Source organism: Microcebus murinus, chromosome 14 (assembly GCF_040939455.1).
Source record: "Microcebus murinus isolate Inina chromosome 14, M.murinus_Inina_mat1.0, whole genome shotgun sequence".
Lineage (NCBI taxonomy): Eukaryota > Metazoa > Chordata > Mammalia > Primates > Cheirogaleidae > Microcebus > Microcebus murinus.
The window spans coordinates 72,013,781-72,034,476 of NC_134117.1; the positions used below are offsets into that span (position 1 = coordinate 72,013,781).

Sequence of the window (20,696 nt, forward strand, 5' to 3'; positions counted from 1 at the left end):
CAAATTCAGACCATGATAAGTTTGTGCAAATGGCCCATTTGAGTCCTGCACACCAGGCCCAGTGCAAGACTCTCACTTGGATGCAGAGATTGTCAAGCTCAGAAAACGAGTTGTTTGCACCCGGGCTGCAGGGCGCTGCGGGAGGCCTGCTGAGCACATCCCTGGATAACTTCCACGTGGAAGCCAGCAAGGAGCTTGCGGAGGAAGGCCCGGGAGCCAGGTGGGTTTGATGCATTTGTTCTCCGGGCCCAAACCACCATGTTCTTGGCATTCTGGAGCAGTGTGTACCTAAAGAAGTTGTTAGATGTCTAAAGAAAGTATACATTCCTTGAGTAACTGTCAACCAATTCCACCAAGATTTATGGAAGGCCAAGTCTATGCTAAACACTATAGGGCAAACATCTTGTGCCTCCTACTATGCTGCTCCCATCTTTTGGTGGAGAAAGAACTAGGTGATAATATGAAATTGAAGAGGACAAAACAAACAAGTTGCAATAAGCCTGTTCAGCCTCATTATGAGCCACATCAGCTAAAATGCTCACAACTCTGTGAGGTATTTCTGTTGCTCCCCCCCCCCACTTGACAGGAGAGGAAACTGAGGGGCTAGGATTGAACCCATGCAGCTGGCCCTGGATCCTAACCTCCACACTACCCTACCTTCTCTATTGACTGATAGGTTGCTCGTAATTTAAATTTGTATGTGAAATAATGAACTTATAAATGCAACTTTACATGATAAAAAATGGATCATAGATTTAAAAATAGCCTAGAACTTGGGTTACATTATACTGCAAGTTATATAAATAGCACAGCTACACAGGCAGCACATGACCAAGGAAGGTTGCCGTAGGAGCTGTTTTGGGGATGAGTTATACACCTGCTTCAGCAGGAGGGTATGGATGACTCGTTCGACCTGAAAGTTATATCTATATCTATACCAAATAGTTCTTAGAAAATTATTGCCCCAAATTCTGTCAATGCGAATGGGCATCACCATGCACTACAAACATAAAAATGGCCAAGAAAACTGTTTCGAGCCTTTATTGCTGCGACAAACTACCCCAAAGCACAGTGTTTTAAAACAACAACATTTTTTAAATTCAATTTCACAATTTTGTGTGTTAGCAGTTCAGGCGGGACTTACCTGGGGGTTCTCCTGCGCGTGGGGAGTTGGCTGCGGCATGGCACTCAGCAGCGCTGGGCTCGTCTGGAGGGGCCAGGACGGCTTCACTCACATGCCAGCCCCTGGCGCGATGGTTGGGATGCGATGCTCACCGCCCCTCCCCCCGTGCAGTCTCAGGCCTGTCCAGTGGGGTCCCCAGCAAGGCCCTGCCGGGCGGCTCTGCTCTCACAGCCTGGGCCTGAAGCCAGTGCGGGCCACTTCAGCCATGCTCTTGGCTAGTAGCTGGAGGTCAGCACAGATTTACAGGGAGCAGAAATAGACACCACCTCTTGATTTTAGAGTTTTGAAGAATTTGTGGGCATCTTTCATCTGACCCCTAAACTAACGGTACCTTGTAGCACTTTATAAACCGTGACTGACTGAAGGCCACCTTGAGAAGTGTTGCCGCGAGGCATCCTTCCTGAGGACAGTGGAACGTCCAGCGACCTGCCGTGGCCCCGCTCACGGGGCGCTGTAGCGCTGCACGGCAGCTGGCCTTCCTGGCAGAAAGCTGGATTGGAGTCCTCCATAAACTCTGGCACTGCTCTAAGTTCAGTTTACAAACGCCAAATTTTCACAACCCTTTTTGACTCACTTCAGAGTTACTAGTAAGCCTTGAGTGAAATGGAACCCTTGGAGCTTTCCTTTTTTAGTCCTTGGCCATCTGGAGGACCCCATCCCCCTAAAAACGCACAGTTTGAGACAATGAGCCGGGCACAGGCGGAAGTGATAGCAGGAAAAAGCAGTGAGCAAGAGAGCGAGCTGAGGAAGCAGTGAACAGGACAGGGTGGAGTCTCAGTTCCACAGGGAAGTGCCAGAGGCCACCGAGCGCCCTGCCGGGAGGGCAGGAGGGCGGGAGCTTTGTGCCAGCCCCGCCCCCTCTGGTTGAAGGTTGCACGTGGGAGGTTGGCGTTGACTCCCCCACGCTTGGAGCACGGTGGAGTAGCGGGCGGGGCTCCCTCGGTGTACAGGAAGCTCTGGGGAAGAAGGAGGACCACACTGAAGACAGGACCCCGTCAGCACAGCTGAGCTGGCGCTCGCGTGGAGTGCATCCCTCTGCTGTGGTCGAAGTCGTGGGGAGCTGTGACAGTGTCCCTCGGGCACAGTCGATCTCTGTCACGGAGAAGACAGCCTGTCTACTCGGGGCAGGATGACTCGCGGAGGGCCCCTTCAGACAGGGTCCAGGGCAATCTCAATGTCACGGAAGTCCGTCACCAACACCTGCTCAGCTGGCTGGTGCTGTGTGGTCTTGAGCAAGTTATTTAACATGCTGAGCCTCAGTTTCCTCATTCTTCCAGTGATGATTATAGCAATACCCATCCCCGGGCGGCTGTAGGAGTGAACTCGAGTCATAGAAGCTGAGCGTGGCCAGGTGTGTGGCGAGCGCCCCGGCGCTGTGCTCCCCGCCGGCAGGAGCTCAGAAAAGTGGGAGGCAGGGCAGACACGAGAGAATTCCCAAGTGGGGGACAAGGGAGGCCCGTGTGGGGACATGACATCAGGACTTCAGCTGCTGGTCTCCAGTGAGCCTCCACCGCTGGCCTCCCAAAGTGCGGGGATCGCAGGTGTGAGCCACCGTGCCTGGCGGACGCCAGGGCTCGACTGACCGGGGGCTCTGGGCTCCGCGAGAGGGAGCGGAGCAATGGCCGGAGCAGAGGCCCTGTTAGTTGTGCTTGAGAAATAAACTGGGCACTTACTGTGCTGCGCCAGCCCTGGGCAAGGTGTCCCCACCCCGCTGTGCCCACAGGCTGGCAGAAAGGGCCTAGTGCTGGGTCTGTGTGGGAAAGAGCCGGCCAAGCTGTGGGCCTGGAGCCTGGGGCACGTGGCCAGCCGAGGCCAGGACGGGAAGGCGGGCCTGCCTGCTGCCTCTGGCCCTGAGGAGGTGAGGCCCACCACTGGCGCCATTCGTGAGCAGCTGTTTGCTCAGCACCCCTGAGAACAGAGATGCTGTGGGTGGCACCCCTGAGGTTTACCTCCTGCCCACCCTCCCGCACCTAGAAGTCGGCCACCTGTGTCGCCTCACTGCTTCTCTGAGGACTTTCCTGACTGCCCCAGGCAAACGGTGGCACCTCCATACCACGGCTTCATTTAGGGCAGCTCCTGTGCCCCTCTACCCGACACCCACATCTTTCATCCATCTATCTTATCAATCACTGAGCTCCCAAGAACAGCCTTCCACAGCGCCCAGCTCAGTGGCATGCAGTCCATGCACATTGTTGTGCTGTCATCCCCGAAGTCCGTCCCCAGAACTCTTTTCATCTTCTGGGATGAACCAAAGTTCTGTGCCCACTGAACACTAGCTCCCCATTCCCCTCCCTGCAGTCCCTGGAAGCCACCATTGTCCTTTCTGTCTGTGAATGTGACTACTCTAGGGACCTCATGTGAATGGGATCACACACAAGTCGTCCTTTGACAATTGGTAGTAATTGGGATTTTTGCATGTGCAGCCCAGATCACGTGGGCCGTGGAAACCCGGGCACAGAAAAGCCCTTTGTTCCCTCCAAAGGCCCACCCCAAATGCCCCCTCGTCCACACAGCCCCTCTCAGCTCCTCCTGGACTGCTGGGATTCCTGCTTCCCCTGAGCCCCAGCACTGTGCCTGTGCCGCTCCCTGGGGACCCGGGTCAGCTTCACCAGGCAGGAAAGGCCTCTACCCACATCCGCGGCAGGCTGGGCGCTCCTGGGGGCGGGGCCCACGCCTGACTCACCCTGTTACCCTTGGCACCTTGCCCGTGGGTTTCTGTCCACTTGGGTTGATCTTGCTGCACCGCACAGCACGAACAGGAGCAAAGGCAGAAGGAGGCGCCATCCCTCACCTCCAAGGAGCTGCTCCATGCTCCGCCCCACCTCCCCACCAAACCTCTCCCCTGCTGGCTCCGGCCCCTCTGAACAGTGCAGGCTCCGTGCTGAGAGCTCCTGGTGTCTCAGCTCCAGGGATACAGGGCAGGGTCCATGGGAAACCGCCCAGGCCAGCATCCCTTGCTAGGGGCCAGCCACCTGCAGCAAAGGGGCGGGTGTGGGTCCCCTGAGTGTGGGGACAGCCTGGGTGACCAAGGGCAGTGAAACCTGCTCAGGTGTTTGGCTGGGCTTGCAGCTGAGAGCCACCTTTCCCAGGGCTCTGAGCACCCACAGCTTTGCAGCTATTCTTCCTTCTCATTTTCCGCTTTGCTGTCTCTGAATGTAGGTTATCTCTGTGCAGAGTTGACCCTGGGGGTGGGGCAGGGTCCTCACTTGATTCATTATTCTCCCAGGGCCTAGAACAGTCTTTGTTTACTAGAGTGCTGCACATTCAGCCAAGGCTAGGTGGATGCCTGTGTGAGTGCTTCTTGTCCCCGGCGCCCAGCGCAAAGGCGGGTAAGGATCAAGCAGGTAAGTGACAATGTGCAGCCTCAGAACCTTCAGCTGAAAATAAGAGTGAATGATAAAACACCAGGACCCGCTGGGAGTGTGGGTGCTTTATATTCACCAACTCATTTTGGTGCCATCACAAGCCTGGAGAAGAATATTATTCTTGCTGTATAGATGATGAAACGGAGGTTTCGAAGGGCCACACAGCCCACCAAAGGCGGATGGTGGGAGGACCCTATGAAGTGCATGTGGCTGCAGGGTCCCCTCTGAGACAGGAATGCTCTAAAGCCATCCTTCCTGGTGCACTGCTGGTAACCAGCCCAGGCCTTCACGGGGTCTGTCTGGGATCTGCTGGCTGATGGGACATGAGCCTGCCTTCCCCAGGACGCTGTCCGTACTCTGAATGCCGAGAGGTTGCCTCCTAGGGGCCCGTTATCTACCTTGTCTCCCCTGCAGCCCCTGCACTGGCCGCGAGCAGCTGGAGACTGCCTGTTTGATCCAGAAGCCAACGACCTGTGACTCTCTCTCTGGACCACCTGCTCAGAGCCTGTGCACGGGTACGAGCTGGGCTGGGGCCGGGTTTGGGTACAGAAAACCTTAAGTAGGAAGTTTGCTTTACATCTTTTTCCACCACTTCATTTTGCTTCCTAGACATTGTTCACAATCTTTGGCTTTTTGAATTTTTTTCAAAACTCTTAATGGTTGGGAAGAGATCTCAGAGTCAACATTTGGCTTTGGCTGGGTATGTGGATCTGAGACATGTTAGCTTTGGCGAAGAGACTCTCAGCACTCCGGTCCAGAAGAAAGAATACACGCTATAGAGTGGTGTGTTTAGGAAAATACACCATCCGTTTTAGCTGTGCTTCTTCATGCAGGCCCAGAAGATCACCTCTTAGTAGTCACCAGAAAATGTATACAGTGTAGACAGTATTCTGCTCTATCATGTGTCTTCCTGGTGTGGACAAGGAGATTTCATAATTACGGAGGATATTTTACCTGATGAGCAGTAAGCCTGGGGCTGGATCTGGAATAGCCCCAGGCAGCTCTGTACCACGCACTGTCTGCCGGTTCCCTGTGGTTTCTGGGGCAGGGAGAAATGTGGACGGTTCGTGGTGGTGGGTCACCATTTGGGGGTTTTCCTGTGTATGCTGTGACAAGCACTGCAGTGCCCCACCCAGGACTCCAGCTTGCAGGCTTCAAGGCGCTGTCTGGGGCTCCTCCAAGACCCAAGCTGGGGGAGCCCTGCGGGGCACCAAGGCTGGCATGCTGGCGTGTCACCCACACTGATTGTTAGAGATCCAAGATGAGAAGGCTTTGCTATCTCATCTCTGTGTTTTAGTTTTCACTGTTTATCTTCTGTCTTGTCTGAAGGCCAATGCAGAAAAAAAAAATAGCTATTGTAAGTCACGCAGAAAACAAGCAACAGCCTGTCCTGCCCTTGCTCCTGCCCAGACTGAACCAGCCCAGTGCAGTGAGGCCACTGGAGTTGTGTGTTCAGTGACTCATTGGCAGTGGTGCTGGGTAAATGTGAACTACTTTTGCTTTTCAGGAACATGTGTGTGCACAGTGCATGCACGTATGTGTGCATGTGTCTAGAAATACTGCTCACTCCTTTTGTGTCAAGTCCCAAATACTTCTGGGGAAAAGCACAATATGGTGCTTTCATTTCACCTCTAGGGCCACAGAATAACAGGAGCAAGAGTTTTGCAGCTGAACCAGGCCGAGAGATCGTGTGTGTGACGCTGAAGCGTGATCCGCAGCGCGGTTTTGGTAAGAGGGCTCCCCACGGGCGAGGCCAGGTCTGCAGCGCCGGGCAAAGAGGGAGGTGTGCGCCGATTCCCTATGGATTGTTCTACCCCCTCTCCTGCCCCTCCTCTCCCAATTCGCAATTTTCAGTGATCATTCCCACTTTTTCCCCCTTTAACTGTCCCTATAGAGTAACAGTACTTTGGTTTCAAAGTTTTCCTTTTAGGCCTGATACATTTTGGGGGTGCATCTAAGCACAACATAGAAAAAGGCTTTTTTCCCTAATACCATGTAACAGCCTTCTGTAATCCATATAGCTCCTCAGTGATAGAGAAGAACAGTCGTTTCACCTCTCACTACTAACTGCATGCTAAGATCCTGAAAACCACATAACATATAAGATACTGAGACAGGGTACTCGGCTGAGAATCATCCCTTCCCTAGCTCTGGTTATCAACTGGAACAAAACTCAGTGCACAACGGTGGGCAGTGTTCCGGGCTTTAGCTGTGCCTGCTAATGGGGAGTGATCCACTTTTCTCCTTGCATCATGGCCGAGTGGAAAGGATCCTCTGAGGATCTGGGTGCAAGTATCAGCTAATGCCACTTGGTGGCTGTATGATGTGAAACAAATAACCTAACCTCTCTGAGCTGCAAAATCATTATCATCTTATTATCAAATATCATCTTGGATTACAGGTTTTGTTATCGAGGGAGAGAATGCAGGCCAAGCTGACCCTGGCATTTTCATATCTGCCATTATACCTGGGGGACCAGCAGAGAAAGCTAAACACATCAAACCAGGTACATCTTCTTTCTAAGTTGCCCAAGATGCTGCCTTAAGGAATCTCTCTGTCTCACTTCCTTGATGGGATTATTGATATGTTTATTTTTCCAGGAGGGCAGATACTCGCCCTGAATCACATCAGTCTGGAGGGCTTCACATTCAGCATGGCTGTTAAAATGATTCAGAATTCTCCCGACGACATAGAATTAATCATTTCTCAGCCAAAAGGTATGTTCTAACCTTCTCACCTGCTTTTGGAAGCTGAAGAGCCTCGTCTATTTTCAGGCGTCTCTTATTACCATGAGGCGCTGGATCTGCAAGGCCACGTAGGTCTTTTGTGTCTCTTCCCTGTGGCGGTGGCTGTAAAGCAGCAATGCAGTGGCACAGGCCAGTGAGCCTTGCATTCCCGCACAGAACGCGCTCCGCTACTGCTTGTTCTGCTGAAAGTGAGCACCGGTTCTAATTCTTATTGGATGTGGCTGGACATAACCGCAGTGTGTTCTTCTGGCCACTTGCCTTGCACGGCAGGGAGGACGTTTGCATTCTTACCCAAGTCCTTATTGAAAGTGGCTGCTCCAGATTTGTGCATAGTTTGGGTTTAGGTATAGCAGTCAGCTGGGAAGGAGACAGGGAACTGTTCTTGAAGCTGAATTTGCATAGCAAGTTGCTGTTCTTACTTGGTGTGCATGTTCTAGATCAACCCAAAGAGTAAGGTATTTTTTAAAGATGCTTTTCTTCATCATTTAGATAACAATGAGAGAGCAACAATTGCTTATATTAAAGAGTAATATTATTATGTTTATTTGGGACAGGTTTGGTGGGCTTGATGGAGGTGGAAGGTGGGAAGATTACATCCCTCCACTCTGGTTACCTGGGATCTCTATTGCTTTTTGGTTGGATGATCCTGTAAGTTAACAGCAGACTGCCTGCACATTCAGGCTCACGGACTGCTTCCTCACACTCTAGGGGCATTGTACAATTTTCCCTTATATACAGAAATGCTTCATGTCACACCAGCCAGCATTTTCTAGTCCCTAAATGCAAGCACCCCATATGCCTCGCCCTCTGAAAACTATGCACACTCACACTTACGTATGTACACTCTGCCATGCAGCTGCCCTGTGCCAAAAGCCGTGGGGGCTGGGGGTGGCAGTGCTGGGGCCTCAGCCACGCGCCTTTCGTCCTGTGGTCTGAGCTGCCCCAGCGGCTGGCCTCAGCATGCTCGCAAGGCCAGCCTCTGCTCGCTGTCTCTGTGGGCGTTCCCAGCGTTGCCACTCTTCTTCCTGGGGTGGCTCAGCAATCCTGCATTTTCCTCTGCTCCCTGCACTGAGAGGAAGAGTCAAACTGGCCTTTTTGTTGTCAGGAAACACAATGTGGGTGACTGAATCACAATTCAATGTAGTCCAGGGTGGCCTGCTATGATGGGGGTGTCAAAAATTGGCACCTAGAGTCTGCAATGCTCAATCCATAGCCTCATATTAGAATTCCAGACAGTGGTTTTCCTGCAATGGCTGGAAATGACATGTCCTCACACTACGGGGCCCCAGTCACCTGTTGATGTCGCTGCCTTCATCACAGTGGATGTTCTTCACATGGCTGGGCCACGGCTAGAGGAAGATATTTCCATGGCGACGCTGGCTGGGTGATTTTCTGTTTGGCTAAGCTGCTATCGAGGCAGCCGGTCCAAGGTGGAGGTCGGGGCCAGGCGGCTAGCAGGCCCGCCATGTGCGGCCGTCGCCATCTGCAGTAAATGGAGTTGTGACTGCCCGCAGAAGGGCTCCAGCTCGCGGTCAGTGGGCAGGACCCAGCGGCTCAGCGTGGCTTTTCAGTTCAGTCATTAGTCCCACCCTCATCTCTCGTAGAGGGTGTGGGAAAATGCACAGATGCTTATGGTATTGCAAGGACAGCGACAGCAGAATCCGTGAATGAAACGGCCGGAACGCAGCGTTATGAAGCAGTGGCTCTGCCACTCCCTGTTGAATACTTTTAGATTGGAATAACTTCAAATCAAATTCATTAAATCAAATGTATTCAAATCAAATTCATTCAGCATGTGAGTTTGGGCACTTCTCTGGGTGCTAATTAGCCTGTATCAAAGTGGTACATCTACTTGTATGTTTATATATCCAGTCTAAAGAAAATCTATTATGCATTTCTCTCACATATATTTGTTTAGCAGCTAATACTTAACATATTAACAGCAGACACATTTACTGAGGCTTTACCATGTACTAAGCTGTGTGTGCATATATGCGTATACGTAAATATATGTAGGAGAGCTGTAGACATATACACATGCATATTATATGTGAGAGAATATGTTCTCTCATATATACATGCATATTTTTATCTCTTTCTCTACATATGTAAAATTTTCTATGTATAATTTCTAAGCCTCATCAACCTTATGATATTGTTACTGATATTATCTCTATTTTAGATACAAGAAAATTGAGATCCAGAAATGTTAAATGCCTTGCCCAGGGTTTACCCTGTTGATTGTGACCCCGTGTTCTCTTCTCTGTCCTGTGCCAGGTTGAGGCAGACCTGGGCCTCTCGCTACGGCAGTCATGACAGTCCGCCGTGTGTGGCGGGTGTGTCTTGCTCTGTAAACCTATCTCCCTCTTCCTCAGCAAACCTCGTTTTCAGGCTTCTCTTGCTTTCGGTGTGTCTGGCCATTCTTTGGCCAAGACACACCAAGAAGGGAGGAGAAGATTGCCGCCCGCCGTCTCTGCGCTGTGACACTGTGCCCAAGCTTCGCCTTGGCCTGGCCACGTGGGTGCCGGGGCCAAAACCCTCCCTAACATCCCTTTGGGTGCATTCTCTCCAGGGGCAAGTGTGATCCAGACACTCTGAAGAAGAAATGTCTAATCTGCTGCGCAACCGCCTGGCCACAGTACAAGCTGGACAGTGCAGCCCAGTGGCTGCCACACGGGACTCTAAGTTACCCCGCCATCTTGCAATGGGACATCTTGCAAAAGGGAAGGAAAATAGGCTGAAATACCATAAAAAAGAGTCAGAACTGGGGTAAACAAGAATCAGTGGTCCAGCCTTCAGCCACAAGGCCCACGGTGTGGTTGCTACCCAGCCCCCAGAACGACCTGAGGCATTGGTCTTCGGTGGTTTCGGTGTGCTCGGTGGGGTTTCCAGGAGAGGCCAGGTTTAAGACAGCACCACCTCCTGAGATTTGGGGCAAGCTACTTAATCCTTTGACTCTGTTTTCTCATGTTCCAGCAGGGATAGCACCTTCCTGGTCGGTCTGTTGAGAAGATGGGAATATATATGTATCTCTCTCTCTATATATATATCTATCCCTGCGTGTTTGTGTGTGTGTGGGTGTCCTGTGTATATGTGTGTGTACCCAGCATGTGGCAAGGGCTTATCAAAGGAGAGCTGGCATTATTAACTTCTGTTGCACCTGTGTTTCATAGTTGGGCCATATAATCTCTATTCAGACTTCAAAATCCCAACCTGAATCTTCCCTTCCTCCATTCTCAATGCACCATCTTTCACAGGCGCTAAATTCGTGTTGTTCCCAGCAGCTATAAAAGATCTCTGTGTCATTGGAGGAAAATGCCCACGGAGGTGCCACTGAGAAGCCAGCCTTTTAAAGCTGTTGACTTCTTTTTGAATTATTTTTATAGGTGTTTGTGGAAATACCCCAAATGAACCAAAGATTAGCACAGCCACTTCTGGGGTCTTCTCTACAGACACCCTGAGCATCGAGCACCAGGGAAGCTTGTCATCCCACACGCAAGACCAGGACGGAAACATTGAAGAACCAGGAGTGGCTCGGGTGCGGAGCCTAACGTCCAGGCTGAGGCCTCCTCAGCTCTCCCTGCCGTCATTACAGGTGATCATCCCTAGGGTTTGCTTTCTAGAATTTGGAGGAAAGAGAGCAGGCTGAGGAGTCGAGCAGCCCAGCTCCCTAGTCCTTCCTTGCTCTCTATTTGCCATGTCAGGTGGATGGAAGTCACCTGACCCTCTGACCCGCGGCTTCCTCGTCTGTATGATGGCAGAAAGTGTCTGCACCGCATGTTGTAGAGAAGAACATACAGGGAGAAGGCAGTGCTCCTAGTGCACTTCCTGGGCCATGGGCTCCTCATTGGAGCCTTTGGTGTCCTTGGACCCTATTATAACTGTAACTGATAGTGACAACATGGGAAATTGGCTGCTGCGAAGGGCAAGGCACTGGCAATCTGGCATCTCCTATTCTTGGCCTCTAGCTGGTCCTCAAGCTGGCACTTCGGGGCATTTCCCTTGATCACCACCCCACTGTGGCAGAAGATGAAGTCCAGCTGAGGTGTACAGAGGGCCACGTGCCCCAGTCCCAGCGCTGCCTTCCTCCTGCTGGCCCCCTGGACGCTAAGTGGCATCGGCTGCCTCGGCCCCTCCAGACCACCTCCGGCCTCTGCTCTTCTCGGGCCCTGCCTGGCTGACATGCATGGGCTGTGTCAGCTCACTCTCTTCTGTCTTCTGAAGCCCCAGTAAGGGCCTGCAGTTGTGGGAAGGTGAGGACAGGCTTGCCGCTGTCCCTGTGCTGACACAGGTTGGCTGTGTCCCTCTACTGGCACGCACAGCTCCCATCAGGTGGTCTTTGCTATACAAGGACTCCCTAGGCCCCACTAACCACTCCCTCCTCTTGCCTCTTGGGCTTCGGGCTGGTGACGCTCTAGTGGTCACGCCCCAAGGTGCTCAGCTGCTTCTTATTGGTTTGTCTAAAGCCTGCCAACACCTTTGAAAGCAGCTTTGCTTAAATTCTCCTCCCTTTCCCAGATCGGGTGTGTGCCCCTTCCCGTTCTTGCTGGGACTCTGGCTGAAACAGGCAAATTATGGCACGTCTCAACCTCATTTCTCTTGTTTATGAATAGAGGTGACGATGCCTGGCCACAGAGCCACGGAGAAAAAGGGCTGTGCCAAGCATAGGGGAGGAAACACACCCTTCCTTCTACCCATCTTAGGTGCAGTGGCTGGGGCCCCTGTACCAGAAGACAGATTAATAAGAGAAAAGCACACAGATTTCTTTAATATGAATTTTATGTAACACTGTGGTCCCCAACCCCCAGGCCACCGACCAGTGCCGGTCCGTGGCCTGTTAGGAGCCAGGCCGCAGAGCCGAAGGTGAGCTGCGGACGAGCAGGCCGAGCTTCATCTGTATTTGCAGCTGCTCCCCATCGCCGGCACCAGCTGCGCCCCGCCTCCATGCTCCCTGCTCCCCCCAGCCCCCAGCCCCCAGCCCATGGAAAAATTGTCTTCCATGGAACTGGTCCCAGGTGCCAAAAAGGTCAGAGACCACTGATGAGGCTTCGTAAGGAAATGAAGCCCTGAAGAAACAGTTCACGCTGTTTTACAGTAGGTCTGATGAAGAGTGGAGAGTCGTGGAGAAACACGGTCAGGCCAGGGCAGGAGTGCGTGACCCGGGTGACTCTGCAAGGCCTGCCTGTTCACATTCCCCTCCGTATCCCTGTGTCTTCAGAGACGAGCGCTCCTTTCCTGTGGGCAAAGGGAGGCACCTCTCACTTGAGGGTCTCATGCCCTGCTTCTGGGGCAGGCCAGAAATCCTCCCTAGGTTTTATGACCTGCTACAGAGGAAACCTTCCTGCACGTGCTGTTTCTGAAATGTCTTCACTATGCTGAGGTGCCGTATTTTGGGGTGGCGTGTCTCGAGACCTGTCACCAGGATGGGGCTTGCAGCAGGCTCCACGGATGTCAGTGCCTTCCCGACTGGCCGTGGTGTTCACCAGGAAAGCACATCCCATGAGGAACTGGGTGCTGGGGGTCGGCAAGAGAATGCCGATCATAGCTGCGCGCTCACCAACCTGTGTGTCAGGTGCATCTTGATCTCCTTACATATGCTTGCTCATGAGGGCGCCCGGCAGTCCTATGAGACAATTATTACCACCAATGCCTTTCATAGCTGGGGTACCTGAGGCACAGAGAACAAAGGAATATGCCCAAGGTCCCTTAGGGAGTAAGGGCGGGGCTGGGGTTGCAGTCCACAGGTTGGCCTCCAGAGCGGAAACCTTCACCCTGGGCTGCCCTTTGGCAGGTTCCCTCTGGCAGGGGCCTTCAGGCTGGGGCTTCTGTGGCCACACAGCTGCAGGCTGGCTTCTGGTGGGTGGCCGAGAGGAGCAATGGCGCTCCAAGGCCACAGCGGACCACAGCACAGGCTGCAATCCCATTCAGTCCAAATCCGGGCTCTTCTGGGTCACGTGGCTAGTTGTGTGGCCAGGTAACCTTCTGTGGTGTGATCGAGTTTGCAATTTCATATTAGGTCTCACCTCAGCTGTGGTTTTACTCCTTGAATTGTAAACCAAATACCTCCTTAGACCATGGGTGTGCAAAGTCTCTGGAAGAACCGAGGCTTGTTGGTTACTCTTCCAATCCCTTCGGAACCTCCTCTGTTGCATTGGTAGTTTCTCAGCTTTCTTCAGCTTGTTTATTTTCCTGTGTGTTAATAGTGTTTTCCAACATGGTGACCGGGACGCACTAAGCAAAGGGACCAGATAGGACAGCAGACCCATCTTCTAGGCACAGGGGCCATGGGGCCTGGAAGCGGTGGTCAGCCCCACCCAGCACACCCTTGGCTTCGTTGCCTGCTGGGTCTCCCTTCTCTGCTCCTCAAGCTTTTGTTTCAGCCAGACCCTGAGGTCACATTTCAGTTCTCCCCCTTGCTGGGTGCAGGCACTCACATCTCTGAGCCTCCAGGGGCTAACACACACTTTATCATAATCACAGTTGTTATCACAATGGTTTTCAGTTAATTGGTTGGGAACCTTTCCATTAAAATCTCTATCCTATTAGATAGTAGTTCAACATGGACAGGTTTGTCTTACAACTGCTATCTGCCCAGCAACTTGCATGGTGCCTGGAACATAATAGATGCTCAATAAATGTTGTATGATTAGACGAATGAATAAGTCATACATGGGTATTGTCACATACCAAGCAAGATGCCTGGTACATGGTAGACAATTTTTCTCTTCTGTCATTCCCTAAAGCATTCAAAAATTGTCAAGTAGAGAGCCAGCATGGCCACTCTTGCTAGGAATAATCAAAAGTCCTTCTAAAGTTGTGTTTTGCCTTAAGAAGCTGCTGTGGATCTGGTATCCAGCAAACCATCCCTTGACTGGTATCAGGTGTGAAGCCACCAGGAAGTACCCGGATAGCTTCAGTTCTAATATAGATTTTGCATCATGAGCAGAGAGGAGGGAACCTGCATTTCCTGATCCCCTGCTAGATGATGGGCATGATCCGCAATCACACAGTGAAAAGGGGACCTCACGCCAGTTCTATGGATTAGAAAACCGAGTCTTGAAGGACTGAGAGACTTGTCCAAGGCCACGTGGAGAGGAATGGTACAGCTGAAATGAGTCCCCTGCTGCCCCGGCCTGAGACCTGCGCTCTGTCCGGCCTGCAGTGCTGCCTGCTTCTGAGAGCAGGGCGGAGCTAGGAGGTGTCATCTGCTCAGACAGGGCACATGCCTTCACACCTTTTTTATTTTGTTTCTTTGGGGCAGGATGCTGGTTCTTCTCATCCTTCATCACCTTCAGAGTCCAAGGCTGGTGAAATCTACTTCGTGGAACTGGTTAAAGAAGATGGGACACTTGGATTCAGCGTGACTGTAAGAGTTGTTAGGCGAACTTAGAAAGCAGTTAAGCAGATGTCCATCTGGAGTGGGGGTGGGCATTCCCCTGGATGGCACCCTTCAATAACGTGCTCTCTGTGCACAAGTGCAAGCGGTGACCTAAAAGGTCAGTGGGGCCCTGCAGTAGGGGGATGAGTTCAAAGACAACAGGGAGGCACTGAGAAGCCTTGCGTTGGGCGGAGCAGGCGCCGAGGAACTCCAGCAACACGGGGAGGCAGTGTGGGTGGAATGGGCAATGTGTTCTGACTCTGAGGTCAAGCTGGACTGCAGGGCCAGTGCAGCAGGGTGGGGCTTCAGGGACACGAGCCAAAGGCCAGTGGGGCAGTCCACTGCCATCCGGCCAAGAGTGAGGGGATCAGCTCACTGTCATCTAGGGTAGGATAGGGGTAGAGCCTCCCAGGCCTCCCAGGGCCAGGACAAAGTCCCACCAGCCGGGCCTCCGTCAGGCCTGGCACTTTGCATGTGGGTCCTGGGCTGCACCCAGGAGACCTTCAAGGAGGATTGCCACGAAACTGTGGCTGCCCAAGGGTTGGGGAAATAGCATGCACAAAGCTGGTGAAAGTCCAGAGGTCAGAGGTTGGAGAGTGCCGTGTCTATTACTGAGTATCGAAAATAACTCATTACCTTGAGATGCTGGGATGGGCCTGGATTTCAGGAACCTCATTGTTGGATTTAACCGTTGATTGGAAACAGAATGGAATTTTTAATAGGTAAGGAAATGCCAAAGGAAACCCAAGAGATCGGTGAATGGAGGGCATTCTTTGCTTTCCTATGTGACGACTCTGTGAACCTGGAGCAAGGGTACCGGGAGTGTTGGAGCATTAGCCTGCAATAAACTTGTCATCTGTAGATGATTTTAAGGGAGCAAGTAAGAAACCAAGAAATAAAGCTCATGAGTCTACATGGAGTGAACAGGCTGGTACCAAATATGGTCAATTTATTCTTGGCCTGGCGTAACAATCCTATCAGACACAAACATAGCTATTTCTTATTGAAAAACATGATAAATTTTGGATTATTCATAAATAAAATGTATATGTATGTATGTGTATACACACACACACATATATATATACATACATACATATATATGTGGAGAAGAGGTTGGTGATTTCCTTTGGCTGGCAAAAAACTTGGATTTTCTTTGGGGAAATTTAATCTCAAAAATAATTTTTGAAATGTTGCACTCAAATCCAGATGGCCATTAACAAATGAAAAACACTCAAACCCCCATAAAAAACTGCAGGAATACAAATTAAAATGAAATTTAAATTTTTTATCTACCAGTTTGGCCAACTATAGCTGGTAGGACGCAGAAAAATCATACTATCATCCGAAGCTGTGAGAAATGTGAATAAGTGTATCCATATTCACATTGGGATGCAATCTGGCAATGTTTATTATAATGAGAAATGCACATAGCCTTTGGCCCACAAAAGTACACAAGACATGCCAGGCACAAGCCTTCAGGCCTGAACCATATCTACCTCTGCTGCTTGCTACCTATGGAGAGGCCACGGTGCACCCCACGTGGCCAGTAACCCTGCACCTGCCACGCGTGGCAGCACAGCTCCTTCACACAGCTTCTAGTCCGATGTTTTATTTCTGGTGAACTCCTAACCTTGCTGCTCAGCGGGGAACACACTGTAAACAAACAGGCGGATACAGAAGGTACTGCCCGATGGAGATGGAGCCACGGATCGAGTGGTGGGCAGGTCGGGGCTTCCTTAGTCAGGGAGGGTGGGAGGCTCCCCAGAGGGGACAGGCGGCGGTGAGTTTTGTTGTGTTTTCCAGGGTGGCATTAACACAAGCATGCTCTGTGGGGGCATCTACGTGAAATCCATTGTTCCCGGAGGGCCTGCTGCCAAGGACGGGCAGATCCTGCAGGGTGAGGGACGGGGTCAGGGTGGGCACTCTGCATCCCGCGTGTAAAGAGCCCTGGGCAGGGAGGGACAGCCTCCAGGCCTGGCCCTACTCCCTCTCGGAAACGTCATGCAGACGCTTGCCTCTCGGGGTTGTGCCTTCCTCACCTGGGCAGGCGGTGATGGAACCTGCCTGCCCACTCAGCAGGTTAACATGGCGGAATGTTTGCAGTGGCACGTTGGGAAGTGTAAGGTGATATAAAAATAATAGAAGACTTAAAAGAAGCACGTTGGTGTTTGGCCTTCATGGGAGAACCAAGGGCTTCCCTTGGAGGACAGAGCTGGCCTCGGTGGCCCACTCCCGTGCACAGGGACACTGCGAGCCTTCTCTCTGTCCTTCCTCAGCTCCCACTGCTCTGACAGAGGGGGTCATTTTTATTGCTCTCCAAAACTGCCAGGATTGAGGCCAAAGCAGCACCTAGGATATTATCTCCATTTCCCATAGTTCTCCAATGTTCCCAGCATCAACCATGACCTTTTTTGAAATTAAGAAGAAAAATTCTAGAGATATAAATATCTAAGCAACTTGAAAATACTTTCAAAAATGGTTTCACAAGAAAATAGGAGATAGGATAAGGCTGAACAGAGCTGGCTCAACCATTCTGTGAGCCAATAATAGAAAGGCTTTTACATCATTGATCTGTTATATGCCACGGGAGGAGCGAGGGTGCTCAGAGAGGCAGGATTCCTGCTGATTCCATGAGACACCTGGCCCCGCTGCTTCCTGCCCTGCTCCTTGGGGCTGCGCTGGGTGGACGCCAGGCAGGGGCCTCCAGAAAGGGTCCTTCCTGCAGCCCCAGACGCCTGAGACATGACACCTGTCCCTTTCCCAGGTGACCGGCTCCTGCAGGTAGATGGAGTCAGTCTGTGCGGCCTCACCCACAAGCAGGCTGTGCAGTGCCTCAAGGGCCCTGGGCAGGTGAGTGCTCTGTTTCTGGGGAGCTGCCCTTCTGGAGCTTTCCTGGGAGCCATCAGAAAGTGCAGTTGCCTCTGGGTAGGGGGAACGAGGCAGGAAGCAAAACAAGACTTTGTCTTCATCTGTTTTCTTTCTCTTTCACTTCTTCCTCTTAACCACCACTTTTTCCATGGAGATGTGAAACCAGGAGGTAGCAGACAGATGTTTCCTGGCTGAAAAATTCACCTCCTAAAAATAACCTTGAAAAGCTCACTTGCGGCTTGCCTGGGTTCTGGAGTCAGACAGCAGAGCAGAGCAGGTGGAGGGAAGCACAGCCCCAGCCTGGCTCTGGCTGCTGCAGGCCCCTGACCAGAGCATCCATCTGCTCTTAGGCCTTCTCTCCTCCCCACCTCTGCACGTGGTGACCCCACCCCACCCCCAGTTCATGCCACTTCCTATCACCCTGTGTTCTTTTCAGCACAGTCGAGGTAGAAATCCAGGATGCCAAGAGCGGGGTGGTTCATCCGTTATGTGGCCTGTATTGCCTGCTGTGGCCAGTGGTGTTTGGATGTCAGCACACTGTGCTCAGTCCTCTGCCTGAGGGTGGGAGCCTCTCATTGCTCTAGTGCCCAGAGTGGGCCTCACGCTTTCCTGGCAACCAAAGAATTAGCAGAGACAGGAAGGATTCCCGAGGCTCATCCAGCAGACTGCTGGGAAGTGTTCTGGCCACTTTTTGCCTCCTTTCCCAAAGCAGTCTTCTGGTTTCTGGTGAAATTTGCTTATATTGGTGATCTTGGTTGACATATCTTGAGAACAGTGTCCTAATTTATTAGCATCCTCTGTGCTTTACACCTTGCTAACGAACATGGCCAGAGAGGATACTTGGCTGGCCTCCTGGCAGTGATAAAAGGTAAGAATTGTCACTCAGGGATCCTGGACCAAGTGCTGGGTGACAGTTGCAGCAGGAGGATGGAGACAGGTCCGAGGCCCTTAATGGAAGCTTGCGTTTCTAAAGAGCTTCTGTGTCATGTCTAGTCTCTGGTTCTTGCCCTGTGCTTTGGGTGACAGTGTTATACAGTGGGAAGAAGCATGGGACATCAAATCAGGAAGGGAGGGGGAAGGCAATTTGGCATAGGCCCGGGATGCTGTGCTATGGGTCTGGGTTTTAGGTGATGGGAAATGTTAGAGACTTTCGATCAGGAATGTTGCACGCTCAATTTGTGTTTAGACCAATTCACTGGCAGCCGTCATGGGGAGGGACCAAAGGCACAGCCAGGGTCCAGCAAGCCACGCCGGCTGGAGCTTGCCTCGGCCCGGCGGGACGTTGGAGTGGGAGAGGGGTGGAGGAGGAGCACTGGGGAGCTGTTTCTGACGGGGAACCTGAAAGCCTTAGACCAGATGCAGGAGAGCTGAGCCACTCCACACGTGGCCCCTAGAAGGTTAATGGGGCATGGTTCCCCGTCTGAGGGAACAAATGCAAGCAGAGGAATGTTTTAGGCAGAATGAGGAGGCAGAAATGAGGGGCACTGAGGGGAGGAAGACAAGTTCGGCACTGAGTGTGCTGAAGAGGAGGGACATGTGTTACTTGCAGGTGTACTTGTCCAATAGCAGTTGGAGATGACAGTCGGGATCCCGACAAAAGGCTAGATGGGAGATTCAAATAAAGCAGCTGACTGGAAGCATCAGAAAATTAAGAGGAATTTGCAGAGTCAAGGGGGTGCCTCTTGGTTGCCGTACGAAGTGTGAATCGAGTCTGTCTACCCCGTCCTTGTAGGTCGCAAGGCTGGTCTTAGAGAGAAGAGGCCCCAGGACCGCACAGCAGTGTCCTTCTGCTAATGACAGGATCGGAGATGAACACGTGGCTGTTTCCTTGGTAACAGCCCTGCCTGGCAGGACCTCGAGCTGTGTCTCGGTGACAGATGGTAAGAGAGAATTGAGTGCTACTATTATCATGTTATCGCGTGCTGCTTTTGAATTGTCAAGTCAAAAGGGAAAGCAGGAAGGCTTCTCTGCGTTCTCGAAAGAAAGCAAGCAGTGGCGGTCACCATGTGACCGGCTTTCTGATGCGGCGGAGGCCGGTCTAACGGAATATGTTTCTGGAGAACAGATGCATCATCCCCAAGTGATTGTCAGGCATAGTTCTGCCTCCAAGCCTTCCTCAGTGTTCGGATCAGCTGCGGAAGGTTAATGTTTGTGTGTGGGTATTTGGGATGAAATTGGGGGTAAAGGGTCATGCATTTGCAGACACATGTGGCTCTAGCCAAGGCAACCGTAACAAAGTTATCGGAGAAATAACCAGGCAGGTTAGGAGAGGAAGGTGCTCAGCAGTCTAGCCTTGTTATTAGCATCGTTTTAAAAAGCAAGCCCACCGTCAGTTTAAAGGGGCATAATTGCACGCCTTCTGATGGGTTGCCCCTCTGCACTTCCTTTGTGAGTTTGTTTCCTGCTAGGGAAATGTTTATTTCCTCAGTACTTTGTGGTTTGGAGCTCAGCTGTTTTTCAGTACCTTCATAGAGATTTTCTGGTTCTGCAGCAGAAGGGGCAAGGCAGCTCGAGTGTGAGGGCTGAGCGATGGGGTGGGGTGGAGGGGACACTGTGCTTAAATCAAGCCTCTCCCCGCTGTCCTTACCCCCTGCACTCTCCATGGGGGCCTTTGGGAAACTTCCTCCAAAATGAGTCAAGGAGCCCGTCTGGCCATGGCAGAGTTGGTCACACACCGCACCTGCTTCAGGAACCTCCGTTCTTGCCTTAGTCAGTTCGCAAGTCAGTGCCCTGTCCCTTTCTGGGCTGTTTGCTGGCTGGGCTCTGAGAGGCAGACAGAGGGGAGGCCCAGAGCCCTCTTTGGCCACCAGACTACCTTGGTGCCATCTTTGATGCCCAGAGGCACCTGTTTTGTTTTACAAGTTTTACTGAATGCCAAGGGCATGTTGTGTGTGTCTATCAACCATATCTTTACATATAAATGTAGTTGGGTATCTATAATTGTGCTGTCCACTGTGGTGGCCACTTGCCACATGTGGCTATTGAGGACTTGAAATTGGACAAATTGGTGGACAAAATACATAGTGGATTTTGAAGACGTAGTTTGTAAGAAAAATGTAAAATATCTCATTAATAATTTTTTGTATTGATTCCATGTTGAAATAGTAATATTTAAGATATATGGGGATAAATGATAAATGAGATGTGCAATT

General features: G+C 51.6%; 1 protein-coding gene across 1 annotated transcript in view; it reads left to right on the forward strand.

The window, feature by feature from the left end:
* LOC142860985 (FERM and PDZ domain-containing protein 2-like) overlaps positions 1-20,696 on the forward strand; it is a 77,965-nt gene that overhangs the window by 41,448 nt on the left and 15,821 nt on the right. The window contains exons 15-24 of the mRNA XM_076009663.1: positions 10-220; positions 4,963-5,063; positions 6,184-6,276; positions 6,950-7,054; positions 7,149-7,265; positions 10,682-10,890; positions 14,557-14,661; positions 16,480-16,573; positions 17,441-17,526; positions 19,277-19,424. Coding sequence (XP_075865778.1) covers positions 10-220; positions 4,963-5,063; positions 6,184-6,276; positions 6,950-7,054; positions 7,149-7,265; positions 10,682-10,890; positions 14,557-14,661; positions 16,480-16,573; positions 17,441-17,526; positions 19,277-19,424 — 1,269 coding nt within the window. The remainder of the gene's footprint in view (positions 1-9; positions 221-4,962; positions 5,064-6,183; positions 6,277-6,949; positions 7,055-7,148; positions 7,266-10,681; positions 10,891-14,556; positions 14,662-16,479; positions 16,574-17,440; positions 17,527-19,276; positions 19,425-20,696) is intronic.